Here is a 20,975-nt window from a genome sequence, read left to right as displayed (position 1 = left end):
AATTGATCAGAACCTTTCTTTTTTTTCTTATTTATTTATTTATTTATTTATTTATTTATTTATTTATTTATTTATTTTTAGAGCAGAAGAGAGAGTGAGAGCCTTTCTTTTTTTTCTATGTTGCTTTCTAGCATGTTTATTCAAAATTAGCTATGTTTTTTTCTTCTTTTCTGGTCTCTGCAAGGTAGAGATAACTGCTTCCTACAAACTGTTTTCTAACATCTACATGCCTATTGTAGCGCATTAGAATGCTCTCATACTCACGCAGAAGAAGTAAAGAAACAAAATAAAAAGTTAAAAAATCAAAAGCACAATTAACTTGAACAAACCAGTTAATAAAATGAATTATAGAAAAGGCATCTGAATTGATCTAAGGAACTTAAAGGTTGAATCATAATAATATTTCAAATGATTCAAAGTAAAGATTGACTCGTATCTTTAAAAACTGCATAAGATGTAAATCACCAGAGTGCTTCTGAAAAAGACCTAATAGTTTAAGTCAAATATGAGTTGGAGTAATGGTGGACAAATCTACTGAATATAATTTCAGAATCAGTGAACATCATTGTTAATTGACAGATGTCATAACTCAAGATGATCACCTCTATAGGTGGTAATATGTACTTAGTTCTAGTAAATATTTTTTAATTGGTCATTATCGATTTTAATGGGCCCAGAACAAGTAAGAACATCACAGAGAGCCCCAAGTGTTACTAGAGTGATCAGGGGGACACTTCAGAGAACCCCCAGGCTCTCCATAAGGATCAGAGGAGCACTGCAGAGCACCTCAACACACTCCATTGTGATCAGGAGATGTTGAGTTCACAAGGCAATGGATTCACTCTGGGCTCACCCTCATCATAGCTGGAGCACCCGCCAACACAAATATGAGTCCCCATCTGTACTTACTGCTACTCCCGTCTTATAAAGGAGGTAATGCACAGTCTGTGTGACATCGGCGGCATGCATCAGGTTATGGTAAGGATTTTTGTGCTTGCTGTAACCAACTTCAAGGGCCTCCACAAATGAGACAAGTGCAGAAATGGGTATCTGAAAGAGAACAGTAAGCTTCACTCACTTCACTCAGCAGGATTATCTTATGAGAAACACTAAGGTCCCTGCTTTGCTTATTTTGAGGGCTGTTGTAGATCACAGGAGGAAGCCACAATGCTCCATAGTTAATAAAATTCTCTGGTGAAACTGTTAGATACTTAGAAGTCTAACACTAGGTCCTTGGGTGAAGTACAATCAGTCTTACAAATTGCCAAAGAACTATATAGATTCATCTTTAATACATTTTGTTTAAAATATAAACTAGGGGGTTTTCATGTGTATGCATGCAACCCTATTATGGGTGACTCCTAAAGTTCCATATTTCTTTGTCCTTTATTTGTTTTTAGCCTTTTTCTCCAATCCTAAGAAGGAGTAGATGTTATGCAGGACCTCAGTGTCATAAACTGTGGAGAAACTAATAGAACTGCTAAGCACTGTGACTTATGTGATCTTTAACCATTTGTAATAGTTCACCAACAGAAGGTATCATTCTGAACTGCAAGTCACTCATTATGTAGATCATTGGGTGACTAAAACAAACAAAATAGCCTGTTCCTCTCCCATACACACTGACTACCATATCACGTTTCTCCATATTTCAAATGCACATAATGATACCTTTTAAAGAGCACGGCTTTGAAGAAATTACACCAGTGACAGCTTACATCTGTTTCACAATCATTTTACAACCTAATTTTTTGTATCCTTTATGTTTTCTAACAAGTGAATTAAGTATGCTACATATTTTTCTTAAGACATAGAGATGTGCATGTTTTCTCAGAACTATCAGTGTATCAGAACAATATTTTCAACTGCCTTGATTGCCTTACAAGATCAAATATATGAAATATATTTCCCACTTTACATACAAATAAGAGGGCCCTCTAAATATTTAGCATGTTAGTTGTGAGATTATTGCTATGAACTGAGATAAAATCCCTAGTCCAAGGCTGCAGGTTAAGGGGAGAATCTATGTCCCTAGAGACTAACAAGATTCAAAAGAAAAGCTAAGACAATTCAACTATAATAACCATAATGAGTCTCTCACATTCTGTCCATCAGGGGATTTTTAAAAATTCAACTATGCCCTTTTGTTATAGAATTCCCAGGGAAGAGAAAAGAGGATTGCTACAAGTTCAAAGCCAGCTAGGATTATTTTGCAAGATCCTTTCTTATGAAACTAAAGTAAGTAAGCACTGTTTATTGTTGTTCAAACTAAAGATCCAGGGAACCTGGGGCCTTTGGATGTTGTGGGGAATCTATGAACCAGTGTGAAGCTAAGCATGGGTGTACATACAGCCTTTATTCTGAGAAAAATGTCCCCAGTACCTATGTTTTCTTGAAGGCTTCTTATGTAGGCACAAGGTAGGACAAACAACACTGATGTAAGTTATTTTTGGTATGTAGAAAGCACATGCTTCAATACAGCCCTTAAGAAAGTGATAGATATTTTCTGTCCACAGATCAACATTTGTGCATAAAACAACCTGCATTTTCCAGAGACACAGCCACACAATGATTGGAGTCTGAGAAAATCAATTGGATAAGGGTTCCCTTGAGGTTCTGGCCTGATTGCTGCAGTGTACAGTGTGCAGTGTGGTGGCTGAGGGGCTGACCCTGGAGATGATTTATTCTCCTTATTTAAAGCAAGGAATTAATCTGAAGCATGGGTGGTTGGGAAATCCCAGTGCTCTGGCATGGATGATAAGTGGGAGTTTTGTGTGAATGAGGCATGAGGTGGGGGAAAGTTTATAGAAGCTGTTGAACTTACTCTGTCTCCATTGCTATTTTTCTGCTAAGACAGATCAGTAGTGCACATAATTATTATGAAATGAGATTGGTAGGCAGCACCTATGGGAGACTCGGCTACTGCAGGCACTACTTCTAAGAAGATGGGTCTCCAGTCTCTGCCTTCAGCAAGATTCACCAGTCAGTATGCAAAGGAAAGAGACCTCCAGAAATAAGAAACCACAGTCCCACCAGAATCATGTCCACAGTTGCCCATAGCAATTTCCTATCTACTTAGAGGGATTTCCTTCATCTTGACATTGAAGTCACATAAGGATGGACATGCACATGCAGTTTATCTTTTCAATGAGGTGCTGACCTTAAAACGGCTGATCAAGTCATAACGTGTGAGTAATTCATAGAAAATGAACTTCAAAGCATGATCTCCACTGGCCTCATTGAGGGAAAAGACATCGAAGGACCATGTGTCCACATCCTGCAGGACAGAGCAGGGAGAAAGCACTATTAGTTCACATCACCTATGAACTGCTAATTGATCCATGGTAGAGAGCTTCTATAGCCCACACTTACAATTAAACAGCTCAAGACTCTAAAGTCTCTCAGTTGCTTTCTAGTGTGGTAACGTTCACTGTTAAAAATATCAAAGACATTTACTATCTACAGAAATATTGACAGGCATTATGACTGGCAAAAAATAAGTAATTTATCAAACACTTCTTAGGTGGTATTAGTAGTTACATTGTACAGATGAGAAAATGGACAGTTACCTAGTTCCTCAAAGCCTATTGGAAGCAGATACTTGGGATACAAGTAGGAAAAGACACATACACCTTTCAAACCAAGGCTTCCTCTCAGACTCCTTCATTCAATCCCATTAGCCACCAGTCTGAGTTCAAACTAGCTAGGGCATACAACTCATTTTAACTCTCTCCATTCCACTACCATCTGCTGGGGGTCCACCCTGGTGGGGGTCTTCTTTCTTGTTGGTTCTTCTTGAGGCAGCAGAGGGGAAAGAGAGTCAGCAGAGGATAAGACTTTGTCTTATGAGATATTTAGGGTTGCTGTATAATAATAAAAAATTTACTTATCTAAGTCTAAGTTACTATGCTATTGTAGCTGATTTACTTATCTATGCCTACTTTACTATGCTAAGCTATTGTAGCTGACCCATCTTCTGTGTTCCTCTGAGGCCAGAAACTGCAGGCCCTAGCACTTAGCACCTCTTTTTAAAACATCAGGAGATAAAGGAAAGGATTAATTGGTAGAGACTTTCCCTTTTTGTCCCTATAACTCTTGCTTGTCAGGTTAGGGGGAAGTCTGGAGCAACAAACTTCTATTGAACCAAGAGAAGTGAATAGTGCTTTCAGAAGAAAAAACTTTTATATAGGCAAATATGCATAAACTTATATAAGTTTATATACAGATTCATTAATACGCATTTATACATTTCCACTCATCCTAGTTGGGATCAGCTTACATGCATTCTGACAACTACATTCTTACACATACACATGCATACTTTCTCACAATCACATACTTACACACACATTCATACTTATATATGCATATGGAGCAAAAGACCAAGCACTGGTGCAGAAAGAACTCACTCATTTTGGATGAAAAATAGCTCCAAACTTTATTGCATAGAGAAAGAAAAAGCTTCTACCCTTTTAATGCTAAATGAATTAAACCCAAGTTTGTAAGAGAAAAGCTTGTTCCTTTTAATAAGACTAAGTCTGTCTTGTTATTAAGAAATGACTTGTTCTGTCCCATGGAAAGGAGAAACCTGCCTGCTCCTTCTGCTCTCTGCAGCTTCTTCTTTTTATCCTCTTTCCCCCCACATTCTGCACATTGCTCTCTTATGCTACCTATAGTCTCTAAGTTATTCCACTCTGCATTCTCCTTCTAATATTATTCTCTTCCTGCTCTGAGGCCACAATAATGTTCTTACTCTCAATGCCTTTTCTCTCAATGCTATCTATGCCTATACTTCTAAGTTCTTGAGCTCCGTTCTTTCTAAAAAGTGTTCTGTCTAAAAACTTCTCCTCAGCTCAGTTCCTCTCTCAGATCAGTTCTTCTTAGCTCAGATCTGCTCAGCTCAGTTCTTCTTAACCCAGTCCTGACTCTTCTCTTTGTCCTCAGCACTTAAACATCTTTCAGAATATTTGATCACATGTTACAAAGTTCATCACAAGTTCACACAAAAAATCAAATCATAAATCGAAATAGAAGTTTACAACAGAGAATGTTTACATGCAAATCCATTAGGAGTAATTATCTGGCTAAACATCCATCACTTGTCTCAGATCTACAGGTTCACTGAAGGTTTAAAACCATAACTAAGTTATCAGTGAAGTTTTGTTTAGATAAACCCAGTCAATATTTTATCCTCTGTTCTAGAACCTATAAAAATCATTAGTTCCCTTTTTATGACCTTTGGTTAATTGTTTACAACCTCTTGGAATGTGCTCTGAGTAAGTAAAGTCTAGTTACCAAGAGCAAATAACTGGTGACACTTGGGAGACTGGCAGAGTTCTCACTGCAGTTTTGACTATCATAAAAAGACTTAATAGCAGTTCCACTATAAAAGAGCTTAATAATCACTGTTATAATTTTAGGAATTCTTATAGGATCATTATTAAGACTTAAGAAGTCATCTATTTGTCTATATACCATCACTATGAGACAGTACATCTTCATAGACCTGAAGAGATCTGCTCCAAAGGGGTGTGCTATTACTTAATGATTGTTATATGTGTTTAATAATAACAGGAAAAGCATTTTAATAGAAGGAATCCTTCTTAAAATGAATCCCTTACAGTCTTGCTTAATAAGGGCAAACTGGTCACAGATTATATAATAATCCAAGAGAGGCCATCTCAGGATGATCACCTGCTAGTTATTAGCTTGTCCCATTATGGCTCCTGACAGGCATCCTATGCAATGACATTCTCTGAGCCCAGACCTGACTCATTTAAAAGTATTCAGAAGCATGTTTTGAGACTGAACATGGAAATGGAATACCACTTACACTTCAATAGCTAAGCTGAAACCCAAGAGAAAACACTCATTTCATGAACAGTAAAAGGCCTTCTGGAGCCAGGAATATGATAACATATTTCTCCAATTGGTATAGCGTGTTGGTGAAAGAAGTAAATTTAAAAACTAAACTGGACACACACCTTATCTGCCACCATGAAATTCCTATTTGTGAAAAAAATACTGGCTGGTGAATAAGTGCAAACATTATCCTGTGTGCTTTTAACACAACAATACCAGCCACTTTTGGACATAGTAAACAAATGTGTGTTTAAACCATAGTTAAATCATCAGGGTTTTGGTTTCCTCATTGCAGCATAGGTATTCCTTTGGTAGTTAAAGGATGTATATTGACTTTCTCTTGATAACACAGACCCATAAGAGATCACAAAGACTGGAAGCTGTAGCCTGGACAGTACCTCGGGCATCAGAAAAGGATGAGTATGAAAGGCTCAGCATATCCTAAGATGGCCCTGCAATCCCATCTCTGTGCTCCTGTCTCACTAACCCTTCCAACCATCATGGTTAAGACCACTGGGGATTCTCTCATGGAAGCCAAACTTGATATAAAGATTAAAAAGAACATACCAAAGGATCTCAGTTGGATTGTTTCTATTTAAACTTGGTGGCAAACTCACTTCCTTTAGCAATAATTACCCTTCCATTAAAATAATTAAAGCTGTCGTGTAAAGTATTAATTCACAGTTCTCAAATCCCCCAACTCTAGAAAAAGTTATACTTTCCCCAGTGTTACACAAGACAGCCTGGGAGAGACAAAAATTCCAGTGTCACATGGTGGCAGAACTACTTAATAATCTCACTGGCAACCTTTCATGTGACCGCACTGCCTATAGATGACACTGGTAAATCCAATCAATCCATTCTCTGATTCATAGGGTACATCTCCAAAGTACTCAATGAGGACCCAGGTCATAGATGTTAAAATTTACTCACAACCTAGCGCTTTGCTTGAGTTTCATAATTAGAGTGTTATGAGTCACAGCCATGGTCTGAACCAATCATGGTTTAAATCAGCTTCTAATGCTCCTAAGAGTTATGTTGAATGTTTCAGTTCAATTATGAAAATCAATGCAATTGCATTGTGGGTGTTAGGAAACAGGCCTCATGAAGGGGCTCTGCTGCTGAGCTGGGAAACTTCACTATAAGCTACTCTGATGGGCTGGCCATTAGCATGTGGGTGTTTGCTCTTAAGCTGAGTGGAGGAAAACAAAATGAAGACAGTAAAAAGAGATGTGAATCTTATAAACACAGCCAGTGAGTGTCTCTAAACAAGAAGGAAAATCATGAACATATAATCAGAATGGCCCCAGGAGACTTGCTTCTTATGCGAAGCTATTTAAGAAGCACTCATCACTCCTCTTTCCACAAGTGGGCAATTTATCTTCTGAAAACATCATCAGATTATACTTGGTGAATGTTTTAGAGAAAGACGATACTAGAAGTCAGAATTCCACAATACTGCTGCACAAATGGATGGGTGTTAAGTGCAAACAGCAAGTAATATCAACCAGCCCAAGACACTGTGCCCTAGCCAACCCCACCCTCTGACCTAAGTGCACCAGGAACACTTTGGACCCCTGACACTGACTCCATACTGCCTCAAGGAACACATCTATGTGGGGTCCAGAGAAGTCAGGTGCATAAGCCTGGTTGAGTGTTACCATACAGGTCTCCTTAATCCAAGATCATATTTGAATGACTTCCCATGGAATGCTTGGCTCAGTGCAAGTCTTGGGAAAACAGCAGGATATCAGAGGGGGACAAGGGCTCTGGAGAAAACAATCACATCATGAAATGTTTCCAAGAAAGCACCGTGTGCTGGGAACACCATGTTCAAGCCTCACCTCTAATCTCTGATTAACTCTGATTTTATTTTTCTTAAAAATTTCTGGGTCTTGTTTGTGTATTTTTGTTTGTTTGTTTTTGGGTTGTTTTGGTTTTAATCTTATACAATAAACTTGGGGCAGGCAATCAAGTACTGGTATAATTACAACCAACAAGTTTCTTCCTCAGTTTAAACAGTTTTGCTGTGATGCGCCTGATCTGTGGCTACTGCTACGTGAACCTCACCATGGCAGATCACTGTGTAAAACCAAAATCTACACAGAGTTTAATTTAGAAGAAAAAATGAGGAAGTTAAAGACTGAGAACACAGTACTACTATTAGAACAGATAAAAAAAAAGAAAGATTAAGGTATGAATAAGAGAAAAGGGCAGAGAGGAAACTCTATTGTTCTCTAAGGACAAAAGTAACTGTACCTATCGTTTCCACTTACCCATAGGCCTTCCCATCAGTCTTACCTTCAGTGCATCGATTACAGCCGGTGGATAGCTCAACCCAACCATGTTTGATGTCCGTCTATACATTCTGGCAAAGGTGAAGGAGGAAATATAATGTAACAGCTTACAATGAATGGTTGTACACGTTATGTCAAGGGATAAACACCCAGGAAGTTTGATGGCCCAAGGAACTTGAAATTCTAAATTTACTCAAGTACCCTCAGTGAAGAGTTTAAAAGACATGAAGGCAACCTCAAACATGCTAGCCACTGGAAACAAAATTAAATTAAGTTCATGTGCCCCATATTAAACATTAAATCACTAAAATGACCATGCGACCTGGCAGCACTTGCTGTAGTACAGCAGGAGTAGTGCACAGCTTGTATACAGTGATGAACAAGGATCAGTGTGCACAACCCAGCAGAAACGCTTCTCTCCAGAACCTCTAAAGCAAGCAAGGAAAGGTCCCAGGTAAACTTCAAAATTACCACTGTGGGGCTTCTAAAATGTGTAACTGTAATAGGGTCTGGTAGAAGAAATTATTCTATTTCTTGTAGGGAACAATTCAGTATCAAAAAGCTACCAAATTATGACTCAGGGAACTCAGAGCCCTTCAGTAAACTATCTTCCCTGGGTCAGCGACCTCAGTGTACTCTTGGTCTCTTCCGATGTTATCTATATATTTAAAAACTGTGCACCAGATGACTTCTGACTTTAAAAATGAGGCTGAACTTAATCTAAATCTTAAGATGGGAATTTTGAGCAAAGGTAAAAACATGTCCATATGATGTAAAGGAGATGAAAATATCTGTTTCTACTCAGAAATTTGAGTTTTTAAAAGTTATCAGAATTACATTAAAGGCTCTGGGAGCAGGGCTGGAAGGGGGCAACATTTGGGATGTAAACAAATAAAATAATTAATTTAAAAAATTACATTAAAGAAAGCTTACAGTTATAGGACCTAGTATTCTTCTTATTGGTTTTGCCCTTGTGTAACAATGAGTTTCACCTTTACCTCTCCACAAATATCCCAGCTTGCACTGCATGGACAATGCTCTTGAACCTGGGCTTCTCATCGCTTCTCCTAAGCATCATCCCCATCTGCCGTGTGAAGGTGGAGGCCAGCCAATCCCGAACTTCAGAAGGCACAGCATCTGACTGAATGTCACTAAGTTCATCCTCTGTATCCAGCAGGCGCCTAGAAATAAGACACAAGGCACTGAGACTGAATCTGAATCATCTAGAATTTTCTATTTGAAATGGTTGCCTTTCTCTACCCATCCAAAATGCAGATACAAAGACATGATTATCAAACACACACACACACACACACACACACACACACACACACACACACACACACACACGGAGGGGTACACACAGCAGTGCTTTGGCAAGGTTGCTCATACTGATGGGTCTCTTTGACTGAATGAGTCTAGTCTGTCCTCCAAAAACACAAGTATAAAAAAGTGTAAAAAGACCCGACCAGTGATAGTTTTGGGAGAAATCCCTAAAGATGAAAACTACAACAGCCAAGTCCTTTGAAGCAATGATTTTAACTGATATCAATGAATGCCCTTTTAATTCAATAGGATATAATAGAAACATGAACTTCGAAATTCAAGGAAAACTTCCCAAAAAATACAATTCTTCATTTGAGCCCAGTGAATTAAGCCATCTATGAACAGACTTTTCTGAATTGCCTGACTTATTCAGATGTCAGAGCACTAGAAAGGAACAAAAGTAGTTATAATAGAACCAATAAAAAATGAATGTCTTCTATTTAAGCCTTACTGAAATAAGCAGTTAAAGTAAACATCAAAATGATGGTGCTTTCTATCATTGTTGTTTGTTTAGATGTATTCATCTGGGTAAAAGGGGAAAGACTGTGGTGTCTTATTCCTAAAATTAGCAATAAATTACATCCTTAAAAAAGCAAACCCAACAACGTGTAAACTGTCATGAAATCCTTGCAGATTGGAGTTTAGTGAAGTGAGACATCACAAATAGTGAGGAGTCTGACTAGAGAGACTTTCACATTCAACATTTTAACAGTTTCCAATAGGAAAGTGGTTCTATTTCTTTCAAAATCAATTTCAGTGGCTACAATTGCTGTAGTACTTGTGCAATTTAAGTGGAAATGTTTGCTGAAGGAGGGATACTGGGAATTGAATCGCTCTGGAAACCTCCAGTTGCTAATGCAGAGGGTGGATTCAAACATGCATTTGAGCCATCACTGTGGACTCAACAACAGGGAAAACCTTAGCAGCCTTTAAGAACTGTCCTATCTACTCTCACATCATTTTATCATCCAGTCATCTGTGCAATAAATTCTGTTGGTCCTCTCACAGTTGAGGGAAGAATAGTTCCAGCTCTTTCCTGTTTGTTGGAACTAATGTTTCAGAGTCAGAGATTTGAACCATACCCCAGATCGGGCACAGGAGAGGGCTGTGGGAGGAGGGGGGTGACAGGATGGGATGGGACTGTTTGATACTTACTTTCTTAGCATTGCTTCTAACTTACCTTGTTTCATCAATATATACAGACTCAAGCACTGTGGCTGCATATTCCAGATTCTTCTTAAGATCTACCACAGAGGCCTCTCCTCGCTCTAATTGCTTGACCAAAGACCGTAACCTACAGGGGACAAGATGATGTTATTAGAATAAAGGAAGCAAAGAATAATTCTAAAACTAGGAATGCACATGCTTTAAAGCCTTGGATATTGTTTTCACTCCACTATATCTGAAATTTTAAAAGTAACAGTGATAAAAGAACAATTTATGAAATAATAAAATAAGAACAAAACTGTTCTCTAGCCAGGCCGTGACCACAACCACTATTTTGTAGTACTCATTCATTAATATGAAGGTTCTGAATTACTGACAATCTTCTTCTTCTCAGATAGGTCTCTTTTAGACTCTAATATGATAAAGGGAAGTCTGAACAGCACCAAACACCATCAGACACCTCCAAGTCTCTATTGGGAAGGCACTTTGCTCAGTAGTGGCCACAGAGAACCATAGCCCTACAGCCTCCAGATGGTACAAGACTCATGGGAAGATATAGAGTTCCACTGTAGCCACAGATGGCCATGGGAAACAGATGCAAGTAGACAGGGAGAATGTCCATAAGAAGAACAGTAATAATGGAGCTATCAAAATGGAGGAAGGCTGATAATCTGAGGAATCTAGATGGCCCAAGAGAAATGAAGAAGCATATTCTCCTTGCATAAAAATCACTGCAACACAGAAGGGCAGTATGGGTAATAGCAACAAAATGCCTGCAGGCAACCGAAGCAGGATAACTAGCGCTGTGGTAGCAAGCACCTCTTCAGGGTTTTTTGAACCAATGGTATGAGAGCAGACAGTACAGACCCGAATGTCAAATATGGACTTGAGTTTTGCTTTACAAAGTGTACACTGCACGTCAGGTAAGCCAGGCAACATCCCTGAGGATTATAAAATAGAACACCACACAACAAGACTTGGAAGTTGATATAAAGATCAAATATAATATAGATAATTCTGTATGATGCTATTGATATAATTACTGTCACCACTGTTAGTCAAAGGTCCTGGACATCACAGGTAACCAGACATGAAAATTCTCCCCAGAACACTAAAGATCATGTCATGTCTCTGTTGCATGTGGGTTTACACAGTCTGCCTCACCTGTCTGATATCAAAGCGTCCACAAGTTTGCATTTTCAGGACAGACTAGGTAGATTACTTGACAAGGTTTTCTCTTGAATCTGGAAACTTAGGACATTTGGCTATTCCAACACCCTAGAACCTGGCAACTTGTACACTATTCTTCTCCAGATATTTATAAAATTGACTCAAAAATTTTGAGGAAAAATTTCTACCTTGATCCCTGAAAAGTAGGCAAAAGAATTGGTTCTCCAAGTATTAAGTCTCACAAGAATGTCAATAGTGTAGAATCCAGATAAGATTTGACAGTAGTCTCTATTGTACTGACTGGCAGTGTCTAACACACAGAGATAAGTCTGTGGAAGTCCCTATGAGTCTGAAGATGACCATCAGCCTTGTGAGCTACACTTGTGAAAAGCGCTAGGAAGGACACTGGACAGTTAGCTTAAGACAAGATATTGGCATCTGCCCATCATTCACATTCAGTGGACATCCTGTCTGCCGAGGAACAGAGAGATTTCATCAAGGAGCCTAGCTACTTTTTACTAAGATCCGACACTCATAAGCAAACTACATTCCCAGCTAAGCCTGCTTCCAACACTGATTCTCTCTCTGGAGCTCAGACATGGAGAAACTATTTGGGCTCTGAGCTGGAAAAGTAAATTGAGAAAAAATCCAAACTTTAAAAACATTTTGCCTTGTCTTGGAGATTCTACCAGAAAACCAGCATAAATGTTTTGTTGGGACCCATCTAATCCTTAAAACCTAAGAGCAAGGGATAAAAATGGGGGAAAATGAGAGGAACTATGACTAATAAAGTAAAACCAGAAGGTGCCACCTTCTAATAAGAGTTTCAGGATTAAATAGAGAGCAGCTGTAATCAAAATAAAAACACTTATAGGCTAAAGAAAACCAGACAAGTAAGAACAGATCAAGCAAAACCAAACCAAAAAAAAAAAAAAAAAGAAAAGAAAAAAAGATCCAACATTCACAATTAATTATATTCCAAAGAATAAGAAGAAAAAACTGGGAAAGGTTTGAGAAAAGAAAACATATTGCTTTAAAAGTAGCAAAACTTCAGGGCTGGGGAGGAGACTCAGTGGTTAAAGCACTGACTGTTCTTCCAGAGGGGTTGGGTTCAATTCTCAACACTCACACGGCAGCTTACTACCCTCTGTACCTCTGGGGATTCAACATCTTCACACCGACATGAATGCAGGCAAAATACCAATGCAAATAAAATAAAACAAAAAGAAGAGGAAAAATAATTAATGATGATAATAGTGATAACAAAAAGTAGCAAACGTTCAACCTAGCTTTAGGCTTCTACCCTGTCACATACCAGAAAGCAATTTTACAGCGGCATTAATTGTTTTGAGGACAATGTGGTATAATTGAAGCCATCCATATACTCGTGTAGAAGGACTGTTGTACATTTTGTGGAAGAGTGCAACATGAGGTAATTCGTATACTTCCAGAAAGAGAAACAAGCAGCTTTAAGGTACACTCTGGAAAGTGCTCTGCAACACAGTTGCTTGTCATCGCAGGTTAAACGGCTTCTGGATACATGTGGGACCTGGATTTAAGTACAAACTTTACCAAGAAGATGGCTTCTTTAGAATCAACCAATGAAAGAGAAGCTCCAAACAGGATAATGAAACAGAAAGTGAGCAACCGTAAACAAGTTCCCCTTCCTATTAAAGACCCACCTGTGCGATCCTTGCGAGCTAACACCTTCTAGTCAGAAGACAACTGAAATGACTGTCAGAGAGACTGTCACCTATTCAACTACATTCAACTACTCCTTCTTCCAGGAAAGCTCAATATCAAGAGACTCAAGTGATGAGGAGCCTCTGGTGCCCTGCCATGGAAAACAGGTCCCAGCAGAAGTCACACTTCACCTGAGAGAAGGGAGCACTCAGAATCTCCCCTCAGGCACATTCCACAGCATGGGAAGCCCCAAGCTTCTGTATCTTGGTCAGCAGGAAGTCAGCAATGCAGGGGACAGGGAAGAATTCACATACAATGTACTTCTAGAACTCGAAAAGGTACAAATATTTACATCTTCCCATCTGTCTAGTTTCTAAGCTAGACTGAAGATGTGTCCTGGCGGAGAACATGGGGTCCTGGCATGACCCCCTAGTTTGAAAAACATCATCCATCTATATTCATCTGTCTTTGTATAGAGATGATGATAAACAACACAAGAATATCCATAGTAAGAGTCAGCAATGAAGCTTTGTCGATGGCACACAGAATACAGAGGAGGAGCTCACTGCCAAGGAAGTTTGCCAAGGGAGCATCTGCTAGGAACTCAAGAAAGTTCAGGAAAGCATAGATTTGTAGAGAGAAATTGATGTTAAAAAGTGAGCATACTGAGAGAAAAAGAATTTAAAAGAAAAACCATGACAACAGAAAAGACAATAAGAGTAGTTTTTTTTTTTGGGGGGGGAGCTGTTTGTTGAAAGAAATGGCTAGCACACTCAGGGTAGACAGCCGCTGGAGCCTCAGGCAGCCTGACTCTTACAGTGTTGAGCAGGGGCATAGTATGACAGGGCTGCTGATCCAGTGACCCTCAGCCCACTTCCCTCTACCTCAGTATCCTTCTCACTTAAAATGTGTTACCAATTCTCAGATAAAATAGCTTCAAAGTAGCTTCTCCACTGCTAAACAACTAGTAGCCATTAGTCTCAAAAAAGTAATAAAGTTGTTTAGGATAAAGACCTTTTCCTGTCACCCATAATGTAGGTTTCCCCTAGATCTGAATCTTCTTCATTTTGGGATGCCTCAAAAGTAGCTGGAATCCTCCATACCTCCATTTTATTTACATCATCTTTGTAATCAGAGTTAGGAATTTCATTAAAATTGGTGCAGGAGGGATTGGATAGCTTCCTATGTTTTTCCTAGTAAAGTGTATCTGTACATTTTTTTTTTCATGCAACTTCATTTCACAAAGAGGCTAAGGGCCAGGTCTCATTTTAAGTGGTAGCCTGTATGTTAAGAGAGACTCATATCCAGACCATTTGCTGGTCAATGGAGGGAAAATATGTGAGGCATTTATACAATGAAATATTGTTCTGCTGGTAAGAAAATAAAATTATGAAATGTGTAGGTAAATGGATGAGCTGGGTAAAAACCATCCTGAGTGAGACATAACTTAGACCCCAAAATTGTGTCAAAATTGTATGTTTTCTCTTCTACATAGATGTTGACTTTTAAGCTTCCTATATGGGTGCTACAATCCAAATGACCAGAGAGATTAGGCATATAGTAAGGGACCAGTAGGGAGTAGGGAGTTTCCTAAGGAAGAGGAAATGGAGTGTGGTTCTACTGAGAGGTAAAGCAGTAACTAGAGTAGAAGGATGAAATGAGGAGGTGAATGGTAGGGAAATGTAAAGAAGGAAGTGTGGAGAAGGACGGCTGACGTGAAGGCCTTTTCAAAAGAAAAAACCATATGGAAACATGAAAACTGTAGAAGCTTATATATATGTAATCATCAATATCACAAATCTACAAATGCAGAGAATTATGATAGCAACCTGCCTGCACGATGTATCGGTGCACTAGTGGCACAAATGTTATAGGAGCGACCAGCCACCTTTTGTTGGATTTAAGGCCCACTCCATTAGAGGAACACATACCTGACACCTCCAAAGTTGCCAAGAACCTGAGAGTAGACAGCTCATGATCTCCAGGGGAAAATCTACTACCGATATTCTGCTAAAGTAACAAAGCAATAAAATGACTACCAGTGACATATTGTTATACCCATAGATCAGTGTATCACTCAACCCTTGCTTTCTTTTTACAGCAGATGGAGGATTAACCCAAAGACCCACAACTTGACAGTGTACAAAGAGTAGGGAACTTGGGAGCACTGAGTCCTAAATGAGATGTCTTTATCAACACCCCCCCCCCGCCTCTCCCATCCAAGGCTTAGGGAACCTATGCCAGAAAGGAGGAGGAAAGATTTTTAGAGTCCAAAGTGACAGACAACCCCAAGAAACCAGAGTCCTCCAGACACAACAGAACTGACACACATAAGAATTCACAAAGACTGGGGCCCCAAGCATGAGGTCTGCACAGGTTCACTCCAAATGTAGCCCCAATACTGAGAATGAGAATTGGATACAAGGTCCTACCTCTAACCAAAAAATTACTAGTAATTGATACATGTTACAAAGGGAAAGTCAGTTATTAAATAGAATCTCATTGGGTATATTAACCACACTTAAGGAAATGTCCAGGAATAGTTGGTAAACATAAATTCTCTCTGTGTCTCTCTCTTTCTCTGTCTCTCTCTGTTTCTCTGTCTCTCTCTGTTTCTCTGTCTCTGTCTCTGTCTCTGTCTCTCTCTCTCTCTCTGTATGTGTGGTGTGTGTGTGTGTGTGTGTGTGTGTGTGTGAGAGAGAGAGAGAGAGAGAGAGAGAGAGAGAGAAACAGAGCATTTTGTATTTTTACTTTTTTGCTAAATTGTTTTGTTTTTCATTTTTGTGGTTTTATCTCTTTTTGTTGTGGTTTTAAAGAGAGAGAAAATAAAAAGGTAGTTGAGGAGCAGAGGGATCTAGGAGTAGTCAGGTGAGTGGAAAAGAAACTATTCAAATATATTGTATAAAAACAATTTAACTTGGGTCTGGACAGGTAGCTTCATGGTTAAGAACTGGCTGCTCTTGTAGACAGACACCCTGATTTGGGTTTCTGGTGCACACACATAAGGCAGCTTACCACAGCCTGTAACTCCAACTCCAGAACAGGCATCAGACATATGGTGCACACATAAATACATATAGGCAAACATTCATACACATAAAATAAAAATAATTTAACTTAAAATGGAGAAATTTTAAGTGAGGCAGAAAAAACGGAAGAAAGAATAGAGAAAAAAGGAAAGAAAAGAAAAGGAAAAGAAAAAGCTATGGTCTTGTGCAAAATCAGCATGTTAATCATTTTTGCCCTTTTTTGCTGAATTCCTCTCTGGAGAATTTTTTGTTAAAATCTTCTCCATTAAAAGAAGACAAAAGAATAAGTAGAAGCATATATATATATATATATATATATATATATATATGACTTAACTATTGTGTTATATGTAAAAGATTTGGTATGTAAAACCATATGCACATGACTCCAAATTCATTGAAAGATTAAAAGAAGCAGAACTAAGAAAACTGAAGATAGAAATGATGAAATTGCTCTGTATTGATTGTAAGTGGTGGAGGCATATTTTAGGTGATGAAAATTCCAATTTTTCATTATTTACTTTTTCTTATTATTATATAATTCCATGGAATAAAAATACCATGTTTCTTAGGTACCGTAAAAAAACCAGAGAAAAGACTATTTAAATTTCATTAGTGCTAGAAATGATGAGCTTAGGTTTAAGGAGAATTCATTGTATGATTTCCAAATGAATCTTAAATGTTAAAGGGAGGGAGGGGCCAGAGAATGGGGATGGGAAGGAGAGAGGGAAGGAGGGCAAGAAAATGTACAATAACATAGTCTACCAGCGTTCATAGTTTCCAGCACTCCATCCATTTCTGTCACTGTGGCTGCCAGTAAGAGTTCCAGAATGAGCCTGCAACACCATTTTAGGAAGCATTTCTCTTTTCAAGCCTTGGCACAGTGCCTCCACGAGGCTGCGCACCAGTTCGCCAAGGATGAGCCTGTGCATCTTCAGATGAGTTGTTCGTTTCTTCTCACAAACCCCCTGCAGGCTGTCACCTGCTTTCCACAAAGCATTCGATGACCTGTGGCATCTGCTCAGCTCTGTACACATTCAAGTTCAGGGCGAATTATAGGACCAAAGTCCCCTGACATGGACAGTATGCACAATGCATAAAGATAGGGGGGCTCAGATATAATAAGAATGTGTACCTTTGGAATCTGCACTAGGTTTGGGGACTTCTGAGAAAACTGGCTTCCACAAAGAATAGTCACAGCTGCTTGTCCGGTACTCAGTATGAGCACTATTAGTATAAACCCTAGGAGAACACATGATCAATGGTTCTTTCATTTCCTAACTTTATAATGATGTAGATGCTATGGAGTTTTAAATTTCATATTGTCTACAGTATATGCCAAGTGAAGCCTCAAAATCTCCATTGGGGCTGTCACCCATCTGAAACAGTGCCAGGCTGAACCCAAGTTACCAGAATTCTTAATAACCCAGGTGTTGCCCCCTTAGGTCTTAATGCTGAAAACTTCAGGTTGGCAACAAATTGAAAGTTTCATTGGAAAGAGTTGAATGTTATTTCCTATTTTGACTGATAAACCTTCTCACTAATGCTCTCTGGAATTGATAATTCAATACACAATAGCAGAAGTTGTTTTTGTTGTTAGAACAGAAATGTCTTTTATATGAATGAACAATTAATATGATTCAGATACATGAGAATTGATGAAGGCAAGTAAAATTTACTTGAAAAAGATATAGAAGGAGGAAGAACTGAAGAAAAGAAGTCTGAATGCTCTTTTTCTACAATTCAATAGTTGAGTTAAAAGAAAAGACTTCCATCACCAAAGACAAGTCCTGCAATTTTGTCCAGAAGATTTCACCTGAAGCAAGACTTCAACAATTAAAACAACCTGCATGAGGAGGATTAGGCATGGTTCTCCCTTGTGCTTCTCCACTGAAACACCTCCAACCCAATAACGCACTGCCCAAAAGCAAGAGGGTTTACAGCTTAATTCCACTATAGAATAAAACCCTGGCACTTACCTAAGTGTTGTGGAAATACAATGGCTTCTCTTAAGAGCACCAGTACTTTCTTGAACTTATACTTGTGCCATCTGATAGTACCATCCGGGATTACCGTTTTTCAGTGAGTTGTTTGTTTTTCACAGTTGGTTGGGAACTGATCAGGGAATGGATTACTGCAGCCATTGATCCAACATTTAGCATTACCTCAGAAAGTGCTTTCTCTGTGCAGATACAGGAAGCCCAGAAACAGAGGGGAATACATCTCCTTCCAAGCATGAGCAATGTCAGGGAGATTATTGGCTCTCAAGAGTGAGGCCTGTAAACACAAGGTATGATGAGCTAAGACAGGAGAGGGATATCCATCAAGCAACAGCTTCCACAGAAAAGGCCAATCAAAGGTGCCATGTAGACTTCACGTGGTTCATGATAGACCAACCAGGGACACAAGATGGGATGGAAAGATGGCCGACTTTATCCTGGGACAGCAGCCTGAAAGGGTCATTTGTTTACAAAGTTTCATGGGAGTCTGGAACTCGGGCATATGCAGAGACGAAATTGTAGAAGTCAGAAATGGAACCATAGTGAGTTCAACATACCAAATACTGCAACCCAGCTTTCTCTGGCAACATTAATGATGGACATTTATTCAAGGAGAAGCTGGGTAGCAGGAGAAGCTTGATAAATTAGAAAGATCAGTCTATGTAGCATTAGACTGGAGGGGCGCAATGCTTAGTGCACAGCTAGTTCTGCATGGGCACTGATTGTGTGTGTGAATAGGAAAAGCCATGCACCGTTACTAAATATGCAGACCATTTCCTTGTTACTTCTTAAAGAACAACCATGCAGATTCTATATAACATTTACATATTAATAGGTATGATAATCTCTGCCTTTACTATTTAATCCACAAGCAAACCAGAAGCACACAAATAACTTTTCCACAGGTTGCTGGACTCCAGTGAGTTTGCCAGTTAAGCAAAGAATCCATTGCTACTTTTACATATGTCTACACAGTTTGACAATTAGAAAAACATCACAAAACTACAACATATTTCAAATGTCTTTACACGATAGATACAACACCAATACCCTGTAGCTCCTCTAGAGGAACGTGCCTTTCTTCTAAGCCCTGTGAAATATGGAATCAGACCTGATCTCTGCTGTACCACAGAGAAAATCTGAACATTTTTGTGATACATTTTGCCAAGTTGCCAATGTTTAAAAAACGGCAAAATAAAATGACTAGGAATATTCTAATCTTTTGAGATACATAAACATATTTATTACTTTAATAGGTAAAAAATGAACATATGGCATATCAAAACTTGTAGCTTGCAGATAATTCAGTATCCAGAAGGAGATGTGCAACTTGAATGAGAATATTCAAACAGGAGAACCTCTAACAGTGAATGGCAACCTTATCTTCCTCATGAAATGGAGCAAGTTAGCATAAAGAAACTAAAGGCAAACTTGAGGCTAACACGTGACCAGATAATGAGCCCAACAGCAGAAATTATCATCAAAGTCAAAAGCTGTCTTCACCTGAGCAAGACAAAGTAGGAAAGAAAGTTTGTCCTTTGGCTGTTTCTACTTCCACTGAACTCACACATTTGTTTAAAGAAAACCATTGATTTTTATTTTGCTTTGTCTTGTAAGGCAAATTGCCCAAATATGGCAGAATCACCTTCCCTGAAGGAAACTGTATTTCTTAGGTTTGGTCTAGATATTTTACTAAGAGATGACACTAACGAAATACACTTCTCTAACCATCGTTCTTCCAGAGAGTGAACGAAAGGAAAAAAAAGGAGAAAGAAAACCAACCAACCAACCAAACAACCCAACAAAAAGACAACCAAGATTGCAGAAAGCATCATCTGGGATCCAGCCTGGAGTGCTAAGGACTGATGGGGACGGAGCAGATCCTAAAGAAGCTATTCCTCTCTGATCACTGTTCTTTTGGAACTTCTCTGCTGATGACCATGCCACATGATCAGAGAGAGACACAATTAGCAGTGAAAACATCCTACAAGGTGTAATGGACAGAAATGAGGAGAGAAGTTTGCATGACCACTCAATGGTGTAACAAATCCAAAGGTCTCTCCTATTTTCTGAGTCAATCCAGCCCCATAGCACTTGTTTCCCGAGCCTGAGTACTCTTCGTTCAGCCAGAATTGCATCATTCTGATATGGCTACCCAGAGATGCTAAAGTCAAGTCTCATCACCCAGGAAGATCACAAGAATTCTGTCCTGCTAGCTACATAATGTGTGGCAATGATTGTCAGTTGGGGATACAGAGCAACATCTTTACCTTACAGAAGTTCAGAATTCTCTCAAACATTAAGAGGATTTAAGAAAGGCTTCAGATCTCCAGGCTAAGCAAGACCCTGAGAAGTGCTAATATCATAGGAGAAGAAATAGTTGTGGGCACAGTGCACAATGAACCTAGGAAGTTCTGTGTTCAAAGAAGGCAGAATGGCTT

The 20,975-nt window shown here is 39.0% G+C and overlaps 1 protein-coding gene across 1 annotated transcript in view; it reads right to left on the bottom strand.

The window, feature by feature from the left end:
- Window positions 1-10,772, bottom strand: part of Pde1c (phosphodiesterase 1C) — a 92,268-nt gene extending 81,496 nt beyond the window's left edge. The window contains exons 1-5 of the mRNA XM_032906437.1: window positions 10,666-10,772; window positions 9,158-9,340; window positions 8,164-8,230; window positions 3,161-3,277; window positions 910-1,050 (exon numbers count right to left, since the gene is read on the bottom strand). Of these exons, the coding sequence (XP_032762328.1) occupies window positions 910-1,050; window positions 3,161-3,277; window positions 8,164-8,230; window positions 9,158-9,243 (411 nt within the window). The 5' untranslated portion in view covers window positions 9,244-9,340; window positions 10,666-10,772. The remainder of the gene's footprint in view (window positions 1-909; window positions 1,051-3,160; window positions 3,278-8,163; window positions 8,231-9,157; window positions 9,341-10,665) is intronic.
- Window positions 10,773-20,975: the final 10,203 nt, after the last annotated feature.

The sequence above is a fragment of the Rattus rattus genome, chromosome 6 (genome assembly GCF_011064425.1).
Source record: "Rattus rattus isolate New Zealand chromosome 6, Rrattus_CSIRO_v1, whole genome shotgun sequence".
Classification (NCBI taxonomy): Eukaryota; Metazoa; Chordata; class Mammalia; order Rodentia; family Muridae; genus Rattus; species Rattus rattus.
This window is presented reverse-complemented; position numbering and strand designations above follow the sequence as displayed.